Below are 27,252 nucleotides of genomic sequence, written 5' to 3'. Positions count from 1 at the left end.
TAAAAATAGGCTTATCTGAGGTTCATTCAATCGGTTTATTCTGAAACCTGTTTATTTGGATTCTGGGGTTAATAAATTTCTGTCTGCTGTGTGAATTCATGTAACAGACAGAAAGAAGGACAAATTATTGGAATGCCAACATAATTATGTGTGCTCTGGAAATAATTTTATTTTTGTGATTTCTGTGTGATTGTACTGTATTTTGTTTTCATGCAGGTATTTTCTATTTCTGAAGTGATACGAAAGACAAATTTCCGACCTTTGCCAGACAATAAAATTCTATTCTATTCTATTCTATTCTATTCTATTCTATTCTATTCTATTCTGTTCTGTTCTGTTCTGTTCTGTTCTGTTCTGTTCTACATTCACTCCGGACATATTTTAAAGCTTATTCCCCCTCATTGAATAAATACACATTGACCCTAATGTTGCATTGGAAATGCACAGTACTGTATACCTCTGTTTTTATTGTTTTTCACCTCTGAGTACCCATATAATTCACTTGCATCTGGCTGTAAGAGCAGGCTTACTTTGATCGATATAACCGCAACACATTTCGTAAAGCATCATTACCTAATGTCAATTATTAGCTATAGTACTTAAGTGCTGTCCACAGTGCACGCTTTGACAGCAGTTACAGCCGTCTCTATTCTTTTCTGTTTTACCAGTGGAAAATTGTCCTCAGTGGCCCGCCGTTTCATTCGACCTGACAAAATTGGTCCTTCTTGCACCAAAACATTGGTGAGCCACCCACGGTTTTACGATATAAACTGGGATTTCTGTGCGGACCGGGGTCGTGAAACTCCAGTCCTGGAGGGGAGGCTGCAGCGTCTGCATGTTTTTTTTTTGTGGTCTCCTTTTCAACCGGCAGCCCATTCCGGCCTTGGTAATAAGGTGCGCAGACAAATCAGTGACTTAAATTAATCATTTATGTGCTGAAGCACACCAAAAATCAGCAGACGCTGCAACCCTCCAGGTCTGGAGTTTGACTCCCCTGCTCCGGACGGACAACAGAGAAAGTGATGAAACAGCAGTGTGGAGCGGTAGTTATGGAACGGCACGGGGCATAAAGATAGCCATTACAATGTGACTCATCGTTATGAGGACGGGTCAGCTGTCTGCACCCTTACAGTAAAATACCCAAAAATCACTTCAGGGAAATATTCTGCTTCAATGACACCTGCCGTGGTACGGGTCACACTACACATTTTATGGTGCAGAAACGATGACATTACTGTCCAAATTGTGCTTTAGAATTTCCATGAGACAAGGGTCCTCTACTTTTTTTGTACCCATGTACCCCTGACAAAATCTACAATAAAGAGATTGCAAATGGGTGCAGGCCACATTAAGCAATAATACTCATCATCATCATAATAATAATAAATATTAATGCATTGAGAGAGGTCGTTCAGTGGACTTCACTGAAGATGTACTGTCCTTTGTCGTTATGAAAATGTAGCTGCGGTTGTTGTTTCTCTGATCTTGGTCTCTTGAAAACTGTGTAATAGTTCAATAGAGAAAGAAACTGTAGCTTGCGGTATTTCGCATTGTTTTCCGTCAAAGTCCATTGAACACAGAGGGGACCCTAAACACAAAATAAAGATATAGATGCCAATATTTTTTTAACTCAATTAGTCATGTGAGGCTGATTTCTGCTGAGTCACTGAACAGAGAGAAACAGAGCTATTTTTCAGCGGCAGAAGCGCTCTGAAAAACGCGGCGTCGGGATCGCTGAATCGTGCTTCGGATTTCCCTTATCAGAGCTCCACCAAACAAAGGGGGCCATTGATATCTGCAAGCGCCGCGCGGCTGCAGAGATATCGCACCTCCTGCAGCAGAATTTGCCTAACTAAGCTCATGAAACATTGAGCAGTGACAGTCGGGAAAGATCAATAGCGAGAGCAAACGTAGTTAACATGTCCTGCTCGCAAAACCTTGATGGCAAATTTTACGTCCGAGGCAAGAAATGTATAAAATAAAATAAAAAGACAAAGGGGTAGGAAACGATATCCATTTCAGGTACAGTAAGTATGACAATTGAAGGTGTCTGTAATGTCTTAGGGGCGGCACGGTGGTGCAGTGGGTAGCACTTTCACCTCACAGCAAGAAGGTCGTGGGTTCGAATTTCGGCTTGGGGCCTTTCTGTGTGGAGTTTGCATGTTCTCCCGGTGTCCCTACTCAAGATAAGCAAGTATAGATAATGGATAGATGGATGGATAAATGTAACGTCTTAGGCTGGAGACATTTAAATGGGCTGGGTAGCCAGTAGTCCTGGGCAGAGATCCACAGTGTACAACATTTTGGCTACGTACAGACAAATCAAAGGTCATTGCATTTCACCTTATATGATGCATTTTGATCTGACCCAGAAAGGGCCTGTTGCCTGTCCAAGTTTGCAGGTAATCAGCCAGCCAATCTGAGCTGTTATTTGCGAAGAGAGTGCTGTTCGGAAAACCAGCAGCAATCTGTCCCCGAATGAGTGCACATCCAGGCCATGTGACTGGCGCCCAAAATCACACCCACACATACCGAGATATTCCCCCAGACATCTGTCACTAAGCATCTCTCGCCAGAAACACTGAGCACTGGGCTGCCCCCAAAGATCCAGATACTTCACGCTGGGCGTATGGGTGGGACTGGGGAGGTGTCTATCGCCCACATTCAACCCGTGAGATTGCGTCACCTAACGGTCTCGTCAACGGCAGTTGAACTCCGTTACATAAAATCGATGTGCACCTTCCAGTGTGGGCGACTGGATTTTTATGGAGGGACAGGTGCCTGAAGCCCAGAAAGGCGGTCAATACCAAGGGCGATGTTGGCGAAAGGCCTGCCACTGAGTCGTGAGCCTGTGTACGTTGCGGCGGACCTCAATCGTCTCGTTGACCTCCGGGCTTTTAAAAGAAGATCCCTGTTTGTGTTGGCTAATCACGTATCGATCGAAACGAAGCAAGGGATACAAATAAGGATGTCCAAAGCTCTCAGCCAGACAGGACGTTAGCTTGTGCAGGGCCCTGACCTTGTGCTTCACAGGACTCCTCCACTCTGATTTTAGCTGATCTCACTGTAGGGAAACACTGATACCATATACAAATGGGACACGTAGAGGAACTACGGCACTCGCTTTGCTGGATTTCTTTAAGAAAAGACTGACAAAATTTGCATGGCAGGTGCAGGTTTGGTGACTTTATGGAAAATGTGTGCGTGTGTGTATGCGCGTCTGTCTGTCGGTCTGTGTGTGTGTGTGTGTGTGTGTGTGTGTGCGTCTGTCTGTCGGTATGTGTGTCTATCTGTCTGTGTGTGTGTGTGTGTATGTGTCTATCTGTCTGTGTGTGTGTTTGAGTGTGTGTGTGTGTGTGTGTGTGTGTGTGTGTGTGTGTGTGTCTGTGTGTTTTAGAATAGAGTAGGGAGAGGGAGAGAGAGATCTCATTTCACTTCACTTGGCCGAAGACACAGTAGGATGTCCTTTCCTTTCTGTTTACAAGAAAGTGTTGAATTTTGTCTTTTGATTTTTAGTCAACTGGAAATATGAGGCAATATGTGCTTGTGTTTGGCTTTTTTTGCCTTTCACCCGCACCAATTCAGCTGGAATAATATTTGGAAATAACAATAACAAGACCTCCAAGGATGGTTTCCCTACCTATGCCCTGAATTTCTGTTCTTGATGATTAAGGTTTGGTAATTTTATGAGCTGGGTAATATGATGCAAATTAGAATTGCTCTTAAGCATCATTGTATGATAAGCTGTTGTATAAATACAGTGATTAAGCAGTATTGTAATACCATAATTCAGACTGTTATCACTGTCCCTGTGAAGGTATTTAAAATACAGTATCCCGGTGCCCTATTAACCTTGTTTGATGCATTGGCTAAGAGTAACTGCCAAATAAGAAAATAAATAGACAATTTCATTCAATTTATGGTCACATAAAAAAATTATAAAAATTCAATCTGGACAAAGTGCAGTCTAGAGGAGAATGATAAAAAAACAGTTCCTACAGGATTAGCCTGCCCCCTAGTGCTTTAGAAAAGCACTGCACCGTGGAGCTGGACCAGTTCCAGGGCAGTTGGAGGAGAAAATGGAGAGAAAATTAGATCAGTTGGCCCATTATAGCTGCATATTCTCAATAGTAAAACTTCTGTGAAACGTGTTCATCGTGTTTGACCCCACTGCTGTTATTAGTACACTCTGAAGATGACTTATAAAGGTGACTCATGTCATCACACAGAGGGGGAGATGTATTTCTTTCTGTCTCTGTCTGCAGCTGCTGTCAAAAGCATGAGCCCCCCGTACCCCCACCCACCAAGAGCTGGCAAATCCAACATTGTGAATGACCTTCCATGGCATCAAACAGCACTGCAGCTTATTGTTCAATAGAGTACAATGTCAAGTTGTGCAGTTTTTTTTTTTTTTTTTGTTCATATTGCTGTTGCTATTTTCTCTGCACTACTGAATTTTATTTATACCTCTGAAATTGTGTACAAGGGCATAACCTCCTGCAAAATGAAACATTTTTTTCTCCTTTTGTGTAACATAGCAGACCTGCTTTTTATTTATCCTTTATTTAGCCAGGAAGGTCCCACTGAAATACAATATCTTCTCTTCCAAGGAGTTCAGGTAAATATGGCAGAAGTATAAACGCTTTTTTGCCCCCTAAAATAATTATGAAGAATCCCCTTTTTTATCTTTTCTGTTCTTGACACCTTGGTGTGACCAGAGTTAAAATCAATTTAGTTAGAAATGTGGACGAGAGTACACATAAATTACTGTCTAAGTGTGTCGTGCAGGATAGTCACATTCGATTTACCTGCAAAATTATTAATTAAACCAGCTACTGTACGTTCTGTAAAATCTCAGTTCACTTCTCGCTCGACTTGCTCATAACATGGTGAAGTGCCTGTATTACTCGTTTTATTGGCATAAAAACTTCAGTTCCCAAGAGGCATTTCTGATTGTATACTATCGCGACCGTTGATTGGCTTGGGGGAAAGGATGTGACTACGTCTAACCAATACCGTGTATCCTAAACAGGAAGTACATTTAAATCCGGAAGCACGAACAGGCAGAATGTCAGAATGAAAGGCATGGAGCTGCACAGCGCGAGACAATGTTTTGCCTAACTGTAATCGAGATCATTTAAGCCCCTTCCCAAATGTACTGCTGTCAACATGCTACCGTAACCGCATTTACTTTGTATGTACCGTATCGGTAATTGCATTTATAGTTGTTACGACACCAAGCTAGCATGCTTGCTGAATCTTCGAAAAGCAAAAACTAGCCCAAATAATGCAGTTCAATAAAATGTGTTGCGTCCTGATTCGAAGGACGTGCTCCTCCCGGGGTATAGTGACAACGTACAAACACTACTGTCAGAAACCGTCGAAGAAGCTTAGAATCTGTGAAGCACTTTCGACTCAGGAAATCGGAACTCAAGTTAGAATACAGGTAAGATTGTGCACCCTGCTTTTTGTAAGCAATACTATTGTGAGCGTTTGGAAGCCACGGAGTGTTGTACATTGCATTAGTACATCAGTCATTAGCTGAAAGTTGCATGTGCTCCCAATGAGCTACAGTGCCACGGAAATGATTTGCCCTCTTCCTTATTTGCTCTGTTATTGCATATTTTTGGCAATGAATGGTTTCAGATCTTTAGACAAAATGAAATATTACACAAAGGAAAACCGAATAAACACAAAACACTTAAAAAAAAAAGATTTCATTCGTGAAAACTTATCGAACACTGATATCACCCATGTGAAATAGTAATTGCCCCCTGAACACAGCCAGGCTTGATAGCAGCCAGCTCTGTTCATTCTACACCTCACTCATATTGAACTTTACCATTAGGGTGAAGGAAGAGATGAGGAAAAAAAAGTTATGATCAGTAATATCAATATCAGTCTGGAAAGGGTTACAAAACCATTTCTAAGGCTCTGGGGCCATTATCTCCTAATTGGCAAACATTTGGAACAGTAATGAATCTTCCTAGGAGTTGTTGGCATGCCAAAATTTCTGTAAGGGCACAGCAATAACTCATTCAGAAAGTCCCAAAAGATCCCAGAAGAACATCCAAGTGATGTGAAGGACTGATACTAATTATTGGAAGTAGTTGGTGACAATTATCGGTGCTAAAGGTGGTGCGATTAGTTAAGTTTTTTCACATGGGTGATACATGTGTTTGATAACGTTTTCCATTAAATAAATGAAATTATAATGTAAAAAATGTGTTTTGTGTTTACTCAGGTTCCCATTGTCTAACATTACATTTTGTCTAAAGACCTGAATTCATTCAGTGTGTGACAAATAGCCTATGCAGTAGAGGAAATCAGGAAGAATACTTCTTAACGGCACCGTATATTCATATGTGTTACGTTCTTGAGTTTTCTCCTGTAACATGGAGAAAGCAGTCTAGCTTATTTGCTGCCTAATCAAAGCAGATGGACACGCTCGACTCATGATGGAATGATGGTTTGCAATATTTTTGCTGGATTTTTAAAGTACATAGAAAGATATCTTCTCCGATAACCAGACGGCATAAGATGAATGTGGTTGCTTTATTCCAAGGGCTGGGTCCGGTCTGTGCGATCCCAAAAAGAAAACCTGTTTCTCCATGTGAATGATGGCAGTTCCCTGCAGAGTCTCCAGGTTGTGGCCAGTTCAGAGCTGAATAACAGGTATGCGTGTAAAAAAAAGTGTCTATGTAATCTTCTGTCAGTCAAAGTGAAATCAACTTTGCCATCTTTAAAGTGTACGATCTAAAAACCATTCAATTTAGCTGCTTTAAATCTATAATCAAAGAGGATAAAGAAGAATGGGTCACCAAAAGCTCCTGATACTTTACTGGATTTTAGCCGTTTATATGATCCTCCTGATGTTTTTGAAGCTTTTTATTTCAACAAAATATCTACAGGACATGTTGCAAAAACTTCTGTCAGGATTTACCATGTACCGTACATATTTGAAAGCATATGTGTGTTTTGTTGTTTCTGCCAAAGGTTAGTGTAAGTCACAGGTGTAAAACTCCAGTCCTGGAGGGCCGCAGTGTTTTCTGGTTTTTGGGGTGCTCAAAAGTGTTACATTTAAGTCATTGACTGGCTAAGGAATCCACACACCTGCGGCCCACAGACACTGCAGCCTCCTTGGGATTCAGTTTGACACCCCTGATGTACATGCTGGAGGCGCATTAATGAGCTTTATAAATTGGTTTTATTTCCGAGGCTATTATGCACTTGGTTGTTTTATATTTTCTGGAATTAAAATGTTTGGTATTACGATTAGAAGCAGCGCTTAGCAGTTTAAGCAGTTTTTCTCAAAATATCTCCTATGTGAGTAACTCTTAGAGGCCAGGTTGCCATTGATTTGAAATTTTCTAGAAGTCTCATATGTGTTGATTACAAGATTAGAAACGTTAGAATGAGCCCATTGATTTAAATAACGCTTTAAATTTGGTCTAACAGAGAATTAGTGGAACATTCCCAATGTAGCATGCTCTCCTGAAACCTGATTGGTCCTAGACATTTTTTGGCCAGCATTATGTGATAGGTCAGCTGTTGAGTTGGCTTAAATCACAGCCTCCAATCGGAGGCCCACCTGCACAAGGTCTTGACCAGGTAGAAGTAGAAACTTTATTAACAGAGCACATCTATGGCAAGCGAGGCTAGAGACCAGTAATTGGGCAAATGTCTTGTGGGAGTATGGGAAGGGGGATATGGACGGGTCTGGTTATGAACCTGTAAGGTGTTCAGAATCTAGCATGCCGGTTGCTTCTGCTTTAGTTTTCCTGAATGAGCCATTTCCACCGAATTGAGTTGGTTCTGTCCTTTACACTATAAATAACTTTAAATTAAGGTGCTTGAAGAGGAAGTGACTCAGCTTCATGAATCTCATTCCGGACACATCTGACAAAAAGCAAAAAAAAAAAAAAAACAAGCTGTGATACCATTGAAGCATTGTTAAATAGTGAGAACACTCCCACAGTGTACTGAAGTTGGGTAATCTGTGTCTGTGAGTGTGGGCACATCTTTCTGCTTGTGATGTTTTTGGTTATTTCCTGTCGGCAGTGTCATGCTGTTCGCTGTTCTCTCATTTGTTTGTGTTTGTGTTAAGGCACCTCACGTTTGGCAGTTCTGTGGAAATCTCCGGAAGCCTTGTGAAGAGTCCTCACAAGAAGCAGAACGTGGAGCTAAAGGCGGCCCAAATCCGAGTTATCGGGGACTGTAACCCAGTGGTAAATGCAGTATTTACATTTGTCCTCATATAGGCTACCACTTATACCACACAAACTAAATGATATTTATGCCGGTAAAACACTAGATTGGGAAAATCACCTGCCAATGGGGATCATGTTTTACATTATATGGGCATTATCTGTTGGATAATTTTAGATTTTGCCTCAGTTAATTGGTCCCTTCTGTATTGAAAAAACTGAATGTTAACAGTTTTCCACCTCGGAGTTGAAATCAAAGCTAGCCGAGCAGGCGTGGCCTGATCGCTTTTTCGTTGAGTTACCAATTCCAAAGCGCATTCTTTAACACTTTTGTTAAAACCCAGGTTGGACACGTGTGCCTGGAATGGGTCAGATCCCTTTCACCGCGTAGTATTGATCCCGCTGCCACTGAGTGCTAGCGTCTACCCAGTCTGAGCCCGACTGCCTTGGGCTCTGCGATCTAAGATGGAGGCCGTGGCCCGAAGTATCACGGTCCATTTCTTTCCTCCTTGCTCTTTTATTCGTGCCTGTCCTGGTGAGCCGTTGGTTGATTGTCTGCTGTGATCAGCGGTGGCAGCGGGTTGTTCCTCTGTGCCCTCGGTCCGGGCGCAGATAAAAGCGTTATCGACGGGCAGCTCGCTGGCTTTTCCCACCGCTGGCTCGTACGTTTGGCTGACACTGACACCGTTGGCTCTCCCTGGGCTCCAGAGTGGGGAAAAAAAAGTTACCTGCCACCTGAATTAAGCGAGCAAGCGCTGGGATGGAAAATGGTATAAACATGCTTTTGAGGTGTTGTCTAGACACCAGGACCGGCAGAACATTTTTAAGCTGTTACGCTGTGTTAAATATTGATGATGACAGCAGTGTGGCTCTTCCGTGGACCTGCACTCAGGTCAGTGCCCAGAGGGATTCTGGGATTGCCATACTCTGCCATCAAAGGAGCACTTTAAGAATGAGCTGTCACTGGGAAGTTTTTCTCCCAGCTATAGGGGAAGTGGGGGAAGCGAATCTCCTTCCTGAACTCCCACAGGCCCTAATAGGTTGAGGAAAAGAATAGAGACAGCTACAGATGTTCGTGTGTGAATCTGTGTCCTTCTTTTGTCAACCTCTGGATGTATGTTTATCTCATTTGACTGTACAGTACCTTTGTCTGCCTTCTGAACACAATGGCTGGGCCTCTTGTGGTAGGGCCTAATGGTAGATATAAACTGCCATTAGATTTTTACCAGTTGGAATGTAAAAAGACTTTGAACAGAAACTACACTTGTGAAACGGTGGCATCTGTGGCAGTTAATGAAAACTCCCTCCCTCTGTTCTGGTACTGAAAACGAGGGTAGACGCGGTTGTTGTGGTGACTCGCGCGCAGACACGGCACGTGGTCGTTGCAGGATTTCCCGTTTAAAGTGAAGGAAAGGCACGGACTGGAGTACATCCGGCAGTTTCCGCACCTGCGATGCAGAACCAACGCGTTCGGCTCCCTGCTGAGGATACGGAGCGAAGCCACCTCCGCCATCCACGCCTTTTTCAAGGTGAGGTCCCCACCGAGCCCCGTCCCTTAAGACGTGTACTGCGGCTGCGCTTCCACTGTTATGGGTAACACCAGCGGTGTAACCAACCCTGTTCCTGGAGATTTACCACAGTAAGAGCAGCGGTAACCAACCCTGTTCCTGGAGATTTACCTTGGTAAGAGCAGCGGTAACCAACCCTGTTCCTGGAGATTTACCTCAGTAAGAGCAGCAGTGTAGCCAACCCTGTTCCTGGAGATTTACCTCGGTAAGAACAGCAGTGTAACCAACCCTGTTCCTGGAGATTTACCTTGGTTAGAGCAGCGGTAACCAACCCTGTTCCTGGAGATTTATCTCGTTAAGAGCAGTGGTAACCAACCCTGTTCCTGGAGATTTACCTTGGTAAGATCAGCGGTAACCAACCCTGTTCCTGGAGATTTACCTTGGTAAGAGCAGCAGTAACCAACCCTGTTCCTGGAGATTTACCTCGGTTAGAGCAGCAGTGTAACTAACCCTGTTCCTGGAGATTTACCTTGGTAGGAGCAGCGGTAACCAACTCTGTTCCTGGAGATTTACCTCGGTAAGAGCGGACGTGTAACCAACCCTGTTCCTGGAGATTTACCTCGGTTAGAGCAGCGATGTAACCAACCATGTTCCTGGAGATTTACCTCAGTAAGAGCAGCGGTGTAACCAACTCTGTTCCTGGAGATTTACCTCGGTTAGAGCAGTGGTAACCAACACTGTTCCTGGAGACCTGCCGTCCTGTAGGTTTTCATTTCAACCCTAATTTGGCACAGCTGATTCTACTAATTATCAGCTGGACAGCGATCTCTAGCTGTTGAATTAGGTGTGCTTTGTCAGGGTCAGAGGGAAAACCTACAGGATGGTAGATCTCCAGGAACAGAGTTGGTCACCACTCGGTTAGAGTCAGAATCCAGACCGGTGCATAGAGATGCAGTTTCAGCTATTAGAATATTTTATAATAAAACACATTTAAAGGAAAACTTCATCAATTAAATAATATAATTTTTTACTATCTGCAGATTCACTGACTGTTGGTGTCGCTGTCTTTAAATGCATGTTTTTCACTGTGAGAAGTTTCCGGAAGCAATTTCCTGTGGATCCATTTTCCTATGTGTATTGGAGATAATAAACTGAAGTGAACTGAACAAACACCCAGCGCATGATAAGCGTAATGCTCTGCTTTACGAGATAGCGCTCCGAAAAGTTAGGCAAATGACTCCCAGTGGTGCAGATGGGGGAAAACTCTCTTTGTGATTTTAAAGTGAATCATACGCACTTGTGCGGAAGGCTTGTCCGTGTCGATCAAGCAAATGTTCCCATCTTTTTAACTTTATCTTGAGAGACGGTGTACTCGGTAATGTCCGTGATTCCCTTGCCTCAAGCTCCCAGTACTCATTGCCTTATCTTTGTTTGTTGCATCTATGTGCAAAGCTTGATGGGAAATGTATTACAATTTATAATCGCAAGACTACCGTTGCTTGACAGAACTGCGAAAACATTAAAGCTTAGGAAAACAAATTCAACCATTTGCGGGGAATTTTCCTGTAATAGTTTCAGAGGCTGTACAGGGCCTCCATTTTGTTTTCCACAGTGACACTAACTCTGCAAACATCTCTAAGTCCCAAATATCACTGAAGAACAGCTACCAAGTAGCACGGTAGGTAAAGAGGTCTCCACAGGCAACGTTATGTCCTTATTTCCTATGTCCTTAAGGTCTGTGGCTGTATCTTCACTGAGCGGTAGTTAGCAGTTACCTCATTCAGTTATCAAATTTTATTTAATTTGTCTACGTTGTTTCTCTTGAACAGAATGTACGAAGTGCTTCAGCGAGTCGCCCTGCTGAAAGCTAAAAGCACTGTATTGAGTCGCATTTGATGAATGTATGTATTGTAGCATTGTCATGTGACCACCTGCTTGGCAGCGATGCAACATATTTGAGCTGGCTGTGACTGGTGATCCAGTCCATCAGCTTTCCCATTGTCTAATTTTCCGTACATTGTACAGGAAGTGGCACGGAACTTATCATAAAGCACAATGCAAGAATCTAACCACACGCTCTGCTTCAGCCATCCCCGACCAGAATCGCCCACCCCTGGTCTGAGCACACGAGCTACATCAATTTCTTCTGAAACGGCCTGTTAGTGTCACAGACAGTATTATGAGAACATTTCAGACTTTTCACCCCATCCAGCGCAATTGATAAAAGGTGTGTGTTCCCAGTGCGGTGTCTGAACTGCTGAATCATGCTTCTGTGCTGGTCTGTTCACACCAGTACGTTTATAACTTGTACTTGATGTTAGAGTCCTCAATGTTCTTTTTTCCATGGAAGGCCATATTAGAAAATGACTGTCTTCTTGTATTATCCTCTTGGCTCAAATATACATAGTATATATTTATATATATTATTATACATAGTACAGTATTTTATTGTATGTAATTTTACCCTGAAGTGCATGGCAGTCCAGTCCGATGCTGATGATGCCGTTTTTGTTACAGGAGAATCATTTTGTGCAGATTCACACTCCGGTGATCTCCTCTAATGACTGCGAGGGAGCAGGGGAGATCTTCCAGGTGGAGGTGAGTCTCTCTTCATTTAAAGCTTTGTCCCCCCTGTAGTGAACCTACAGCCCCTCACCTAATGTTAGCACCACAGCCAGTGAGTAAAATAACGGATGTAGTAACTTAACAGGGTGTCGGGCCACTATGTCTGGCCAGTACAGCCTGAAATCATTGTGGCATGGAGTCTACTAATGGCATTCTACAGGAGGAATACCACACCTCTCTCCCACATAAAGAGCCACTCGCTTACAGCTAGCTGCAGGAAGTGGAGGATGCTGCCTCCGGCATAGTTCTAGAAGAATCCGTATATGCGCGGCGGGGCTATGATTTGGTCACCGAGGAGGCCGTGGCGTGTGGATAGCGTGAGCCCCGTGTTCCTCAGGCTGCTGGGCGATGACTCATCCTCTGGGGACGGGGGCGTTGTCATATTGAAATACTCCCTCTGCGTGAGAGAGAGAAATCCTTCACGCTGACGCCGGTAATGGCTGCTGCCGCTTGGCCGACTGCCACGCTTTGGGTGTGATGTCCGTTTTCACAAGTCTGCCGTAAAGGCAACGCTCTCCAGTCCCTTTTAGAGACAGCTCGAAAATAACACTATTAGAGCAACAGTAAAACTTTAAAGGTTTTATTGAGAAGGAAGGGCAATCCACTTTGGGATTTGATTGAATCAGGCCCTGTGCTGAGCTCGGTAAAACTGGAGTAAGTTTGAATGGTGGTATAACCATTATAAAAATGTTTCTTGGGGGAAAATGCATTGTAAGCCAGGTGAATCGGAGAGAACTGGTTATTTAATTCTGCCACAGGTGTGGGTTCAGTGGTTTGGTAGAGGAACTGCAGGTAGGATGTTTATGTGGGTTGAGTGGATTGATAGAGGAACTGCAGGTAGGATGTTTATGTGGGTTGAGTGGATTAGAATAGGAACTGCAGGTAGGATTATGTGGGTTGAGTGGATTAGAAGAGGAACTGCAGGTAGGATGTTTATGTGGGTTGAGTGGATTGATAGAGGAACTGCAGATAGGGTGTTTATGTGGGTTGAGTGGATTGATAGAGGAACTGCAGGTAGAATGTTTATGTGGGTTGAGTGGATTGATAGAGGAACTGCAGGTAGGATGTTTATGCGGGTTGAGGGGATTGAGGACTGCAGGTAGGATGTTTACATGTGGATTGAGTGGATTGTAGAGGAACTGCAGGTAGATTGCTCATGTGGATGGAGGGATAATTGGAGAGGACAGATGGATACAGAGAGAGATTGACAGAGTGACAGATAGCTGCTCTGATCTTTCCTCAGCCTGCAGTCCGGGACAGGACCTCAGATGAGGAGAGCCCTCATTTCTTCTCCGTACCTGCATACCTGACTGTCTCAGGACAGCTCCACCTGGAGGTGATGGCAGGGTGAGCATCCACAGACATGTGCGCACACACGCACACACACACACACACACGCACGGGTACACTCACACACAGGGATAAGCAGTTTTCATCCAGGCTCCCTGCTTAGTTGTATTATCAGCACACTTGCAAACTGCTTTCTCATTTTAAGCTCTTTATTAATTTAGTCCATCTCCTTAGCTGGCCTTCATTACGAAAAGGTCAGAAGCTTGGGGCGTGCTTAAAAAGCCACTGTGGCAATTAACAAGCTGAACTTTCCGGAAAAATCTTACCACCTCACAGTTTTGGAACTAATTGAATTTCAGTCCATTACATATCAAAGAGCAGGGATGTGGAGGACGGTTGCATATGGGGGACACACTTAAACTTACAGTAAAGGCATTTTTCAGCCATGCTGCATGTGTCCTTTCCCTTGTAGTTATGCTCAGGTTCTGGCTAAGGGTTAATATATGATGCCACCCCAAGGCATGTTGGGATATATTATTTTGTGCAGTTGCTGGGACTGTGGTTCAGTCAAGTTCAAACAAACTGGACTTGTGTATATTTCATAACCTTTTTTTTTTTCCTTCAGAAGCAATATGAATTTGTAATGTCTAGATATATGAATCCTGTCAGCCTTTGACATATTTCCAAACTCTAAATTCCTCTTGGGCAGATTTGACCTTACCCAATTCAATTTGCAGATTTTATGTGATTAGGAAGTTGTTTGTCATCCAACGTCAAAAAACCGTTTAAATCACTTTTATTTATTGGTCCATAAGCTTGAAAGGGGCTGACCTTTGACCTCTCAGAGTGAGAGCCTTTACTGACTCAGCCATTCCACAGGCTTGTAAATAGACCCAAAGTGTAGCTGAATGTTAACATTTGAAAGTGGCAAACAACTGCTAACAGCTCATGGAACTCCGATGGGAATAATGAATAAGAGTGAATATACAATGTATGGCTAGCTTAAATAACAACTGAAACATTATGTTTTGATAAGATCTTAATTTTCTTTGAAATGATGTTACTTTAATCACTAAACAAAAACATTAAAAAACGCATGAATTATGAGAATGAGATATGTGCAGGGATATGTGTATGAGATTACCTGTATGTGGAAGAAATCAGCAAGGATGGCAACACCTTCCCTGAATGATCCTTCATAAGACCTATACAACTCCTTCATAATCACTACATATACATTCTTAAATTCTTCTGTCAATAACTACAAGTAGGCATATGGTGTGTGTGCTACTTGGTTTGTCATGTGAAAGTAACATTCTGCATTAATGGTGACATAACCCACAACATGCTGGTCAGCGGTTACTGGCATAAGCATCTATGGGTGTTTATGTAGTTCTTACAGTATGAATGTGCTATGTAGCACTTATGTAGGAGTTATATACCTCTGATGGAGCACTATTCATGGAAAGTGTTACCGGGAGGATGTACACTTCATTTATACGAGCACTTTGTCATAAAGGGTGATGTGCAGAAAGTGTGTTTTGTTTTTGTTTTTTTTTAGGACTTTTCCTTGTGTGTACACCTTCGGCCCGGCCTTCCGAGCTGAGACCTCCCAGAGCCGACGACACCTGGCCGAGTTCTACATGGTGGAGGCGGAGCTCTCTTTCACCCAGTCACTGGAGGACCTTCTGACGGTACGCAGCAGCGCCCTCTCAAGGCCAGCTCACGTCAAACATTGGCTCAGGAGACGGCTTTGCGACATTTATTTTCCTTCAGCTCGAACTGTTGCGTTTTTCGAACATTCGTAGACGGCTGCTTTGGCCTCCAGATATTTGACGTGTCAAATCTCCAGAGCACTTCAGAGTATTAAGACGAGGCGGACTTGCTCAGGTCTGCTCGTAACTCGTTATTATGGTAACAGTTTTAATTTGAAGCCGGTTCCACATGGGCTTCGTAGTCTTTACTGTAACATTCTAATGTAGTCTTCCATCACAGTTCTTATCTGATACAGACGCTGCTACTTTATTACAATGTAGAAATCCCCCCCCCCCCCCCCGCCGTGTGTCAGTTGAACTGCCTTTACGTTTGAAATGAATATGGATCTGTTGGGTCCGTCAGGCCTCATCTTTCCCTGTGTAATTATAAGATGGAATCGCCGAATTGACCTTTAAGCAGAGTCGGCTGTCTCGGAACAAACGGAAACGCGCGGTTAACGTTGGAGGTACAATTTATTGCGCCTCAGCGCAGTATGATTAGAGCTAAAGAGGGAGGGCAGCTCATTTGTTATTTTCGATAAAATAAAGGGGGGCGGGGGCGTGTGAATCGACATTTAGCTTCTCTCCACTGGAAGCACAAGTTAATTAACAGCCGTTCCGTGTCTGCTTGGTGTGTAACCTGCTCAGGAGCTCTGCTGAAGATCACTGTGGCGTACCATTAAAATGCACTAGTACAAATATGCGTGACTTTCATTTTTCTGAATGGCTGATAGCTATACTGAGATTGGAAGAATCAACCATGATGAGTGCTCACCTTAAAAATAAGCTAGTAAACTTCTTTAAAAGAAAATATACATCATTGGGTTAAAAGTCACGTTTGAAGTGGAAGATGTGCACAGCTCAGCATTTCAGTCCCCGCCCCCGCGGGTTTGATTGATGGCCTTACCGTGCTCATGTAAACCGGGGACCGCCCCTGGGTCAAACGCTCATCTGAAACTGTGAAATGGCGGCCATTGTGCCGAGTGCTCAGCTGATTTGACCCCTCTCTGTCCATAAATGGTGCCTGTGTGTGAACTGGCTCAGACAGTGCGGTGTTCTTATTTTGGGTTTAACATGCAAGCCAAACAGAATGCTTCTCGTTGCATCTCTTCATCCATCTCAGTGTGCTGCTCACTGTCTCTCCATCAGTAAATGTCATCAGAAACTCTGCGTTGTTTTGTTGGTAACGTCTGGGTGTCAGCGTAGCGGTGTAATGGTTTAGGAACTGGGTTTGTAACTTTGTGGTTTTGGGTTCCATTCCCAGATGGGGCACTGTCATTGTACCCATGAGGAAGGTATTTAATCTGAATTTATATAACATCCAGCTATATAGATATATATTTTAAAATATTTAGAATAAAAAATGCCACCTGTGTCAGTTCGCTCTGCATAGCTCATTTAGTGCCTGCTAAATGCTGAAAAGTGAAATGTAATTGAGTGGAACATGAAACCACCTTGTCCATGTTGCTTCCTGCACTGAGCAGAATATCCACCAGAGGGCGCCAACGAGTGATCCACTGTCAAGCCGACATCACTGCATCGACTGCGTGTTTTTGAGTTTAGAATCGTCACAATATTAATGATGGAAAAATGCATGGCATATCCTCATAAGAATCTCATTCATAAAGAATAAATCTGTCAGAGGTGTACCCATCCCTTTTTTCCTCTGTATTTTCTGTATCCACTTCAGGTCATGGAGAACCTCTTTAAGTTCACCACAGAATGCCTTCTTTCTCGATGTGCAGAGGATATCGAGTTATTTCACAAGTACATAGCTCCTGGACATAAGGTACTTGAGATTTACAAGCACAGTTTACACGCACAATTGAAATGGTTCTTTTTTTATTTATTTTTTTATTGCAATTTCAAGTTCAAGTCGCTGCTTTCGTTGCAGTTTGTGAAATTACAACATAAAGACTTCAGCTGCTGCTCGTGTTTGTAAGAGCTAACGCTTTGTCTCCCGTTCCAAGGAAAGACTGGATCTTATGCTGAAGGATAAATTCAAAGTGTAAGTGTCCGGCGTACAGCTTCACTACAGGGTGTAATAAAGCACAACGTGTCTCGTTTGTCGAATGGCAAACCTCATTATTATTTTTATGTATTTTTTTTCTCATTTGCTGTAGGATTACCTACACTGAGGCCATAGACCTTCTAAGCCGCAGTTCCCAGACATTTGAGTTTAAAACGGAGGTAAGAAATGGCAGCCTTTCACTCTAATTTACAGACGGTCATATCAAAACCAGATATAATCATGAACAGAAAGTAAAAATGAATGCTGGGAGAATTGGGGCGGCGTCATGCTACTAAGTCGTAATACTGCCACAGCTAACACTGATTTAAACCGCACTTTATGTCTTGTTGGAAGGATCCAAACCTTTTGATTGGTTCAAAGGAGCCACTGATTGACAGATAATTATTTCTCCGCCCATTTTTGGTGTTATGATACCAAATTCCCACGTCAGTCTTCATGATGAACGTAGTGTGATGAAGTAATGAGTTCCGTATCAGACCTGTGGAATACTGAGCTGTTTTCTGTTTCTGTCTGTCTGTGGTGCCTGTCTGTCGGTCTGTCTGTCTGTTCCTCAGTGGGGGTGTGACTTGCAGACGGAGCATGAGAAGTACCTGGTGAAGCACTGTGGGAACGTCCCCTTGTTTGTGATCGACTACCCTTACGAGCTCAAGCCTTTCTACGCACGGGACAACGAAGACCAGCCACGCCACACGGTAATATCACAAGTTTCTCCAGAACATTTCCACACTTGCAGTTTGAGTGGGAACTTTTGAGACCCATTCTATTCTATTGTTCTATTTGGGCTGTTTGGGTTTAGGACTGAGGAGTTCAGACACAACTGTGACATAAAGGAGAGTACTACACCTGTGTTCACCAGCTTTGATAGCCCGCCCCCATGCTCATGTTGGGCCTAGTGAGCCCCCTCCCCTCCGCTACAGTTTTAAATAAATGGTTCTGGTAGTCTGGGCAGTCCCCTGTGCTTGTACCTGGTTTGGTTTGTCACAGTGTTCCCCAGTGCTTGTACCTGGTTTGGTTTGTCACAGTGTTCCCCAGTGCTTGTACCCGGTCTGGACCGTTCCGTCCTGTCCTGGCTTGGTCTGTCATGGGAGCAGGGTTGTTCATGGTGTTCTGCTGTGGCTGTACCTGGTCTAGACCGGTCCGTCGCGGTCCTGTTTGGTGTGGCAGCGGCGTTGGTCACGGTGTTCCTCTGCCTCTGCAGGTGGCGGCAGTGGACCTGCTGGTGCCGGGGGTCGGGGAGCTGTTTGGGGGCACGCTGAGAGAGGAGAGGCTGGAGATGCTGCGGGCACGACTGGCACGGTAAGGGCAGAGAAAGCCACGCCCCCTCGCCTGTCCGTCACACATCCTCAGCTGTAGAAAAACACTAGGAGGCTTCATAAGGTCCACAGGCTAAACTCTGGCCTCTGCTCTACTGGGAATAACCTCTTCCGGGGCTGTAGACAGGCTGTTGTGCCCAGTTTTTATTTTTAAATAACTAACCCTAACCCTAACACATTGGAAAATAATTGAGATTTAAGTTTCCTGGACCTTTAAAGTGTGTGTGTATGTGTGTTTCTGTCACACATTGTTTCAGTATGAGGAACAAAAATAATCCGTTTTTATAGTTGTTAACCTGTACTGTAGCTGCAAGATGAAATTCCAACACAAAATCTGCCGTGTTTACATCACCTGGGATAATAAAACCTTTGCAGCAAACTCATATCTTTTTATGGCTTGTGGCCAGAAAATACTGACAGGTGTTGTGATGCGTGTATTCTTCTGCAGGGTCGGCTTGGAAGAAACCTTCAAATGGTAAGAACATAAACTAAACTCGACAGAGGAATTCATTATAAATAATTAGCCTCGTGTGGAAGCTTCTTCCCTCCCTGCCCTTTATACACCCCTGTATCACTCTTCTTCCTGTCCAGGTATTTGGAGTTGAGGCAGTTTGGGTCTGTTCCTCACGGTGGATTTGGGATGGGATTTGAACGGTACCTGCAGTGCATTCTGGGAGTTGAGAATATCAAAGATGTTATTCCGTTTCCACGGTTTCCTCACTCCTGCGTCCTCTAAGCCAATCGCACATGCCGTGTGTCTTTCTGCATTTCACATGAGAACCGCAGTCCAGGAAGTGATGCCATTTTTGTGTCAGTGTCTGCAAGGTTTTTTTATTTTTTATTTTTTGGCTGCATCTTGAAATTATGAACTATTTTTTATGAACAGAAGATAGTATGCTCTCCGAAATCATGTCTACTTCCCATGTCTTGCTGATCATCAGCAATTTCAGTCATAATATTAAACAAAAGGGCCTGTACAGACATCCTGCTTCTCATTTTTTCCTTGAATAATATATTTTTCTTGGTGTTGGGTTGGTTTGGTGATTCACGTTTCTTCTTTTCATTCTGGCTGAACTTTGAATGTTATGTAACGGAAAGCATTTCTATATGTTCCTCTTTCAAAGTCAAAGCCTGACTAGCATGGTAAAGAAATCCAGGACTAAATTGATTTAATCGCAGAATGTTTTTTTAAATTCATACTTTCTTTGCAATCTCAAACATGTTTGCTACTTACATTACTACCTTCTGTGTCTCTCTCTTGGACCTACAATGGTGCTTATGTTTATATTTTAGGTTTGTGTTAACTGCTACTATTGGTTTCAGTATTAATGACTTTGCATTGGCTCAACTCGATGTAGCATCTGATAAATGGCTACATTTAATCCTTTAAGGTGCAAGTCTTAACCGAACGGTCTAATGCTGAGGTAACGACCTGTACTGCTGATTGAAAGCAATGAAATTCTAGAACGCTGACTAAACAATTTAGGGGGGAAAACACATTCCTTTCTTTCAATTTCTTGTAAACTGTTTTGCAACCAGTTATGCGGCCTAAACGGTACACAGCACGTCGCTTGTGCGGCCTGAAGCAAATGCGACATTTGCACATTTCTGACTGCCTGAAAGAGACACTAGTCTTGATGAGGATTTCATGTTCTGCTCTAGAGAATACTATATTATTTTACATCTGATGGAGAAAAAAGAAAAAGCTTTGTGAAAAACATGTTTCTTTGTATATACGGTTCTGGTTGTAGAAGTGTTGGGGGGAATCAAAAATGATGAGAACCCACTTCTCAAACGGCGAATTTTAACCTATACGTAAAAGAGCGTACAATTAGTACCTCATTCCAATGATAACTTCGTGTTTGTTTGTTTTTTTAAATGTTATTTTCATGAAAAATGTCAATGCAGCAAGTTCTGAATTTAACACTTTTCTCGGTGTGTGATCTATTTTTTTAAAAGCCACTTTTATCGAAATCGATTCTTACAGTGCTTTTACATCTGTCTCTTACTGGCTGGATTTTCGGGCGGATATGTTGTACATTTTTTAAACCGCTTAGCTTCAGTCCTTATTCTGCTGACAGCTCAGCGGAAATTTTTTCATTAGTGCAGCGATTTTACTACTTATATATTGCTACACTAGTTGGCTAATTAATATTGCCTCGTGGCACATTACAAAAACAAATTTAAAACTGAGTAAACCGAATCATCTGTGCAATTTTAAGGTGTCACAACCGCTCCTTGTCTCCTCTTGGTGGCGCGCTTCTTCCCGTTTAACGTCTGGTACAATCTGCGTTCGAAGCATGTGAGCTTTGTGTACGGTTTCCACGTTACATTTTGAATAGAAGCGACTTAAATAGCTGTCAGGCATTTCTGAAGTATACCGATGTGATTATATCGACACCTTATTACCTATAGTTTTCAGCCAGCAAATAAATTGTATTCATGACCGACGAACCAGGATATCTATTGTTAGTTTCATTCATATCAACGTAAGATATATAAACATTTGCTTTCAAATCATCAAGTGATTGTGTCAAGGAAATGGCTGTTTGAGTGAATGTTCACATAATTTCGTATGGATGAAGTTGAAAATTAAATGCACATTAATATATATTTTAGTATTGACTTAGAAAAACGTAGATGAGCGCATAATTTATTACACGCTCAGTATAAAATACTACTGTTTATGCAGAGTATTTATCCATCGAGTAACTGTCTTCAGGGCAGAAACTTTGTTTCGGTAATATGTGTAAGTCTACCACTACGATTGCGAGTGTTCGATTTGATAATGACCCTTAAAAGTAAAATACACCGGTCTGAAACTTCATCGTGCATTTTGAGAATCACAATATTTGCGTGTGGCAGCAACTGCAAATGCCACAGTGTCCATTCGTGTGCTGCTGTTATGAGGGAATCTGAATAGCGAAATCAAATAATGAACTTTACGTCATCCAATGTACTGTACGACCCCATAGTGACTCGGTTGTTCTCCAAGTGAAACGCACTTCGCTGGCCGATTATCCATGGGCGGCTCGTCCCTGAGCGGGCGTGGTATGAGCAGGGAAACAAACAGCTCAGACCTTACTTCCTACATCACAGCAACTCACTGGTGCTCTATGCCATAGATACGGATCTAAGGAACCCGCCACCTCCTTGTATTCGTTTAACAGACACGGTTAGGTCATATACGGAGGTGGGGTGGCTGTTATGCGCTAGGACATAGCAGGACAAACAACGGAGTCATTTCGTTGCTATATATGGGGCACCGGGTTGCGCTGAAGTGTGCCCGGCAACGACAGCCCTGCTTTTCCCATTTCAGTACAAACTGAATGGGAGAGGGCATCGGAGTTGGCTACTCCTGTGTGCACCCTTAAACGCTGGAATCTGAGGAAATTTTGACAGGAACACTGTCAACAATGAGCGGAGAAATTATCTGCCAAGGATGGCTGAGAAAGTCGCCACCAGAGAAAAAACTACGAAGATATGTGAGTAATCGCTGTTCTTAAAACATTATTCTATTTGTGTTACTATATTAGAAATGTATCTTATATAATGACAGTTAGGTGGAGTTTTCTTGAAATGGTGAACGATCGAACGGCTTTACAGATTATATTGTATGTAGACACCGTCTGGAATAATATTCAACTGCCCTATCTTGGTATTGAGGCACTAAAAGCTGATAGTGGAAATGTGATACATATTTTGAATAAGACGCCCTACTCTGCGTCTCAGCGCTTGCAGGTGTTCTGCAGTTGAACCGGTTACACCCAGACTCAACGCGCGTAACTGTAATCTCTCCTCATAAAAGTTTTGCGTTTTAACGGTCTTTGCTTTTGTGTGGTCTCTGGCAGTTTGAAACGTGAACTTGTACAAGATTTTGCTTTTACCCGGCGATTTATGTTACGACAGGATGTTTATTACACACATAAGCAGTCCTATGGCGTGCGCGCTAGCGTGCCCTACTGAATTCGTGTTGTGCTGTTGAGCATCAACAGAAACGGACAGCTGATTATGGGCCAAAACGCGGATCAGCACAATGTATAGAACGGGGTCGTTGAAGTTAGTTTAAAAGCCCAGACAAGATGCATTTAATTGCTTGCGTTAGAAGCCGTGAGCACCTGTTTTACGGGTTCATTCGAACCATTGAACCGCTGTTTGTCACAATTCTTGTGACTAAGTAGTGTGTAATTTAACGTGGCTGTTGTAGGCTACCTACTTCACTTCATTTCGAAATGATGCGTTATAGCCTACAAACCGGACGGGCATGTATGCTCTAAGTCCAAGGGAAAAGACAAAAATAGTTCAGTTCCCTAGTGCGTATTTTGGCTTCAATGAAAACTATTAAGTGTTTTCGTTTTATGTTGACAGTTATTCAGTTGCCAAATAATAAATATTACAACACGTCTAAAATATCAAATAGTTGAGTTCAAAATCATGAACAGCAAAGAAATATTTATTTTGGTGATATATACATGTTATCAGTACGTCATTGTGAAAATGTCAACGATACAACAGTCTTTAAAGCATCAAAATAGCCTATAACGTTCGGATTGTTTTGCAGTAAAGGACGCGATTAGGGAGATTTTTTTTCTTTTTGCTTTAATCGGTCCATTAAACCTGTGCCCATCCCCATTTAAATGCGGATTATATTATTGGAAAACTGTGTTTTCAAGCAACAAAAACAACAGTTAAACTTGAACACCAGATTTAATCATCTTGAGGTGTGGTCTCTAGGCTGCGCGTGGCTTTTCCTTGGTTATCATCTCAGAGCGGCTTTTCTCGCGTGTCCAGCTCTGCCACAAATAATGCGGATGTTAAAATGGAAGATAAAGACAAATGTTCAAACATGCATACATACAGCCGTCACTTGTTTCGCTGCAGCTCTGGTGAACCGTGCCTCATTGCCCGCGATTATATCCCTCAGTTATATTGGGATATGAGTTATCTTAAACATGGACGTCTTTTTATGAGACAACAGGGAAAGATGAATCCAATCTTGAGAACAATTGCATGGAAATCACGTGCATGACCAAATAATAATAAGAAGAAGAAAATATAGTTTTCTTACCCGTTTTGGTCTGATTTTGTCTAGTTGTTAAAACAACTGCGCAAATGGCCTATAGATCAGCTGACCTGTCAGGAAATTGTCAGTCAGTGTTTCCAAATTTACATTACAGACAGTGACCACGGAAGCTTGGATGTTTACACTTATCAATAGCCTCCAATTAACGCACTAATAAATCGTCTGTGACTATGTTTCATTATTCTAAACATGCAACCATGCAGATTTATACACTGCAGACCAGCTGAAAACTAAGTCAGAAGTGAGGTGGCTCTTTTACGAGATAAATGGGTGGGGAGGGGGGAGGATGGACGGCCCGACATAAATGCTAAATCTGTCCGTTTGAGATTCCCTGACTTTTCGAGCTCTGCAGTGAGACGGCCAAGGACAATGGAATCCATTTACATTACGGCGTTGCCGTCATCTGACATCCTGGACGTCTTAATGAGGGCCGCTATTTTAAGCGACGGTTGGACCCTGGGTGTCCAGGGCAGCCTGTGGCGATGCAAGACACAAAAATACTTTTATTTTGCGTCTTTTGACCTAGTGCATTTGTAAACTAGAGACAGGTCAAAATAGTGTGCCCGAAATTACAGCTGAGTTTCAGCTAGTTGGAGCTCACAACCCACAGGCTAAATAGTCCAGTTTAGGTGGTTCTTTCAGAATAGGGTTGAGGAACTTGGTGTAGGCCAAAACAGACACAGGGTTTAACAAAATAAAAAAAATTTTTTTATTATAAAAGCATTGAAGAAACAATGTCATAGATACAGAAGGCAGTGTGAGGAGAATCTGGACCAGCCTACCAGGTACACTTGCCAAGTTACACACATCAGTTCATAGTATATGTACACAACAGGATTACTTTAAGGTACACACGTTCTCAGATAATACTCCATTATATTAAACCTTCACCCTGATACACGTTTACTTGATGTCCAAGCCAATACGATTACATCAATGTGAAAACAAATAATCAGGTGCCTGCATCACCATTGATGAGCAATATACTCTAGCCCTACTATATACTGTTGCTTAGTGGGTTAAACCCACCCAACTCCCCCCACATGCACAATCCTTACCGACATGCACACTCTGTTTGCTCAATAATTCAATTACCGCTGCTGGGACTCACAAACGGGACGCTCCTGCATAAAGAATTACTATCCTTTACACATTTCCTCATTGTACACTGCAATCTAAATATTTTGACAGTGACACAATTTTTTTGTTGTTTTGGCTCTGTACTCCAGCGCATAGGATTTGAAGTGAAACCATGAATATGAGGTTAAAGTGCAGACTGTCAGCTTTAAGGGTCTGTTCATCCATAACCAGTGATCCACGTAGCAACTACAGCCCTTTTTTAAAAAATAAATAGTCCCCCCATTTTAGAGAGGTTTATCAATTCCTACAGTTTCTCAAAAGTAATTGTTCCTTAGAACGTGCAGACAACTTAGTATTGCAATATTGTGATGCAGACAAGCTTGTCTTAAAAATAACTCTAAAATCTTCACTTCCTCAAAAAAAAGCGAGTGGTGGGGGTGGGGGCGGGGGGCGGGGGGTGGGGGGGGGGATTACATAAGTGAGACCAGCCAGACGTCCGTGTCCAGTGCTTTCCATGTGTCGTCATGGCGAACATAAAAACAAATGACTAATCAAACGTGTGCTCTGCAAGCGCAGTGCTGGGTCTTCGGCAGGCCGTTCAGTCAACACACATGCAGTTGATCCACACTGCAGAAGACTTACAGATTCTCCCATTTAAACAAGCTGGGACATCACCTGGCATGTGGGTCTAAATGACCTTTACTGGCTCATTTAATGTATTTCCATACGAATGGGTTCCCTTTTTGTAGTAACTTAACTTGCTCATTTTGATGAAGCGGAGTGAAGAAATTAATTATGATAGCAAATAAAAGGTTATGGAGGGGGACATACTACAGACCGTTTTTCTCTGTGGATAATGGAAATGTAGCTTCTTGTTGCCGATCGTGTGATGAGGTAATGTATCATAAACGTGCTGTAATAAGGGGCAGTGCTTTTGTCTAGGCCTGGCTTGGTTTTTTTTTTTTGAGCCGACTGCAATAAAAGTGCAGGTCGGCCGGGGCGGCTGACCCTGGCGTTTCCCACTATGGGACCCTACTGCTTCCTGTTCCTGTCCACGCTGCCCCCCCATCACTCTGCCTCCTGAGCGCTTCCTCCACAGCGGCTCCATCAGGGTTTATTCACCGTTAAAGGCAGGAAAAAATATACATAACCCAAAACCATGGGATCCGTTCTACCGACTTTTCCCATGACAGATTTTGTGTGTGTTATGTGGAATGTGTGTGTGTGTGGGCATGCGTGTGTTTCTGTATGTGTGTGTGTGGGCGTGTGCATTTGTGTGTGTGTGTGTGTGTGTGTATGTGTGGGTGCATGTGTATGCGTGTGGGGTATGTGTGTGTGTGCGGGCGTTCGTGCGCATTTGTGTGTGTGTGTGTGTGTGTATGTGTGGGTGCATGTGTATGCGTGTGGGGTATGTGTGTGTGTGCGTGCGTTCGTGCGCATTTGTGTGTGTTTGGGGGCATGTGTGTGCGTGTGTGGGCATGTGTGCATGTTCTTGTGTGTGCGCGTGTGTGTGTGTGTGTGTGTGTGTGTGTGTATACTACATGTACTATACACCTTGCATTCATTTAGCAGAGACAGAGGGCTGTCTGCTTGATATAATTTATTTTTATTTATTGACCTGTATGCATTCACGCAGGGCGGTGCTGTGATGGATGTCCTGTGAGCGTATTTGTGCTCGTGTCGAAAAGGCCGAGCCCTGTGCGCGCGCGTGTGTGGAATGCGCGGGCTGAGCGCCGATCCGCCCCGCGCCGCTCTCACCCCGCCTCTGTCCCGCCGTCACACCGCGCGCGTCGCCTCCCAGCCAAGCCCGTTTGCGTAACCCGCAGCCGCGTTCCAGACCGATGGTATCTGTGCGGCGGTGGCTCCGCCGCGTGCCCCGCCCCAGCGCGGGGACCTGAGGGCGGGCGAGGAAAAACAGCGGGTTTCCCAGCAACCCTCAGGCCCCGGGATCCGGCCGCGCTGCCCGCCGCGGGGATCTGTGTTGTTCTGCAAGGGGCTCTGGGAAGGTTTGCCCTGCAGGGTCAGTGCCAGTGGAGGACTCCTCCCAGTTCCTGATCCAAAAGAGACCAGGTCAAATGTGATGTGTGTGCACATGCACACAAGCAAGGAGACACGTACATACGAGCACATACGCAGGCACAAACACACACACATACACATACACACATATAGTACATGCATGCACATGCACACGCACATACGCATAGAGCTTTTCCATGATCTTGTCTGTCTGTCCCAGACTGATCCTCTGTCTGTGCTGTGCTGAGCTGAGCGGAGAGTAAACGATCAGCCAGAGCTGAACTGCTTCCTGGCCTATCTTAGGCCAGGCTAAGGAAGGGATGTGCTGTTTGTCCTACATT

At 43.5% G+C, this 27,252-nt stretch overlaps 2 protein-coding genes and 1 long non-coding RNA gene across 4 annotated transcripts in view; all 3 read left to right on the top strand.

Moving 5' to 3' along the window:
• The first annotated feature begins 5,032 nt into the window (after nucleotides 1-5,032).
• On the top strand, nucleotides 5,033-19,761 carry nars2 (asparaginyl-tRNA synthetase 2, mitochondrial). Its single transcript, XM_035383829.1, has 14 exons — nucleotides 5,033-5,446; nucleotides 6,566-6,675; nucleotides 8,108-8,228; nucleotides 9,596-9,736; nucleotides 12,233-12,313; nucleotides 13,584-13,687; nucleotides 15,192-15,324; nucleotides 17,075-17,173; nucleotides 17,355-17,392; nucleotides 17,508-17,574; nucleotides 17,971-18,108; nucleotides 18,615-18,712; nucleotides 19,178-19,204; nucleotides 19,321-19,761. The coding sequence occupies exons 1-14, from the start codon at nucleotides 5,288-5,290 to the stop codon at nucleotides 19,463-19,465; spliced, it is 1,461 nt and encodes a 486-aa protein (XP_035239720.1). The 5' UTR covers nucleotides 5,033-5,287; the 3' UTR covers nucleotides 19,466-19,761.
• On the top strand, nucleotides 6,683-7,927 carry LOC118208873. Its single transcript, XR_004761646.1, has 2 exons — nucleotides 6,683-7,465; nucleotides 7,810-7,927. It is a non-coding gene; the product is annotated as an uncharacterized LOC118208873 (long non-coding RNA).
• A 1,985-nt stretch (nucleotides 19,762-21,746) lies between the features above and the next one.
• Nucleotides 21,747-27,252, top strand: part of LOC118209080 (GRB2-associated-binding protein 2-like) — a 52,090-nt gene continuing 46,584 nt past the window's right edge. For both annotated transcript variants that reach the window (XM_035384215.1, XM_035384213.1), the window contains exon 1: nucleotides 21,747-22,214. In XM_035384215.1, the coding sequence (XP_035240106.1) occupies nucleotides 22,146-22,214 (69 nt within the window). In that variant the 5' untranslated portion in view covers nucleotides 21,747-22,145. The remainder of the gene's footprint in view (nucleotides 22,215-27,252) is intronic.

This window comes from Anguilla anguilla, chromosome 12 (assembly GCF_013347855.1).
Source record: "Anguilla anguilla isolate fAngAng1 chromosome 12, fAngAng1.pri, whole genome shotgun sequence".
NCBI lineage: Eukaryota > Metazoa > Chordata > Actinopteri > Anguilliformes > Anguillidae > Anguilla > Anguilla anguilla.
This window is presented reverse-complemented; position numbering and strand designations above follow the sequence as displayed.

Bases quoted from the DNA above. Each gene is read 5' to 3' on its own strand.
- nars2 (XM_035383829.1), top strand. From the start codon at position 5,288: ATGCAGTTCAATAAAATGTGTTGCGTCCTGATTCGAAGGACGTGCTCC. The intron at 12,314-13,583 runs GTGAGTCTCTCT...ATCTTTCCTCAG, and splicing joins GGGAGATCTTCCAGGTGGAG to CCTGCAGTCCGGGACAGGAC. The intron at 18,713-19,177 runs GTAAGGGCAGAG...ATTCTTCTGCAG, and splicing joins CTGCGGGCACGACTGGCACG to GGTCGGCTTGGAAGAAACCT.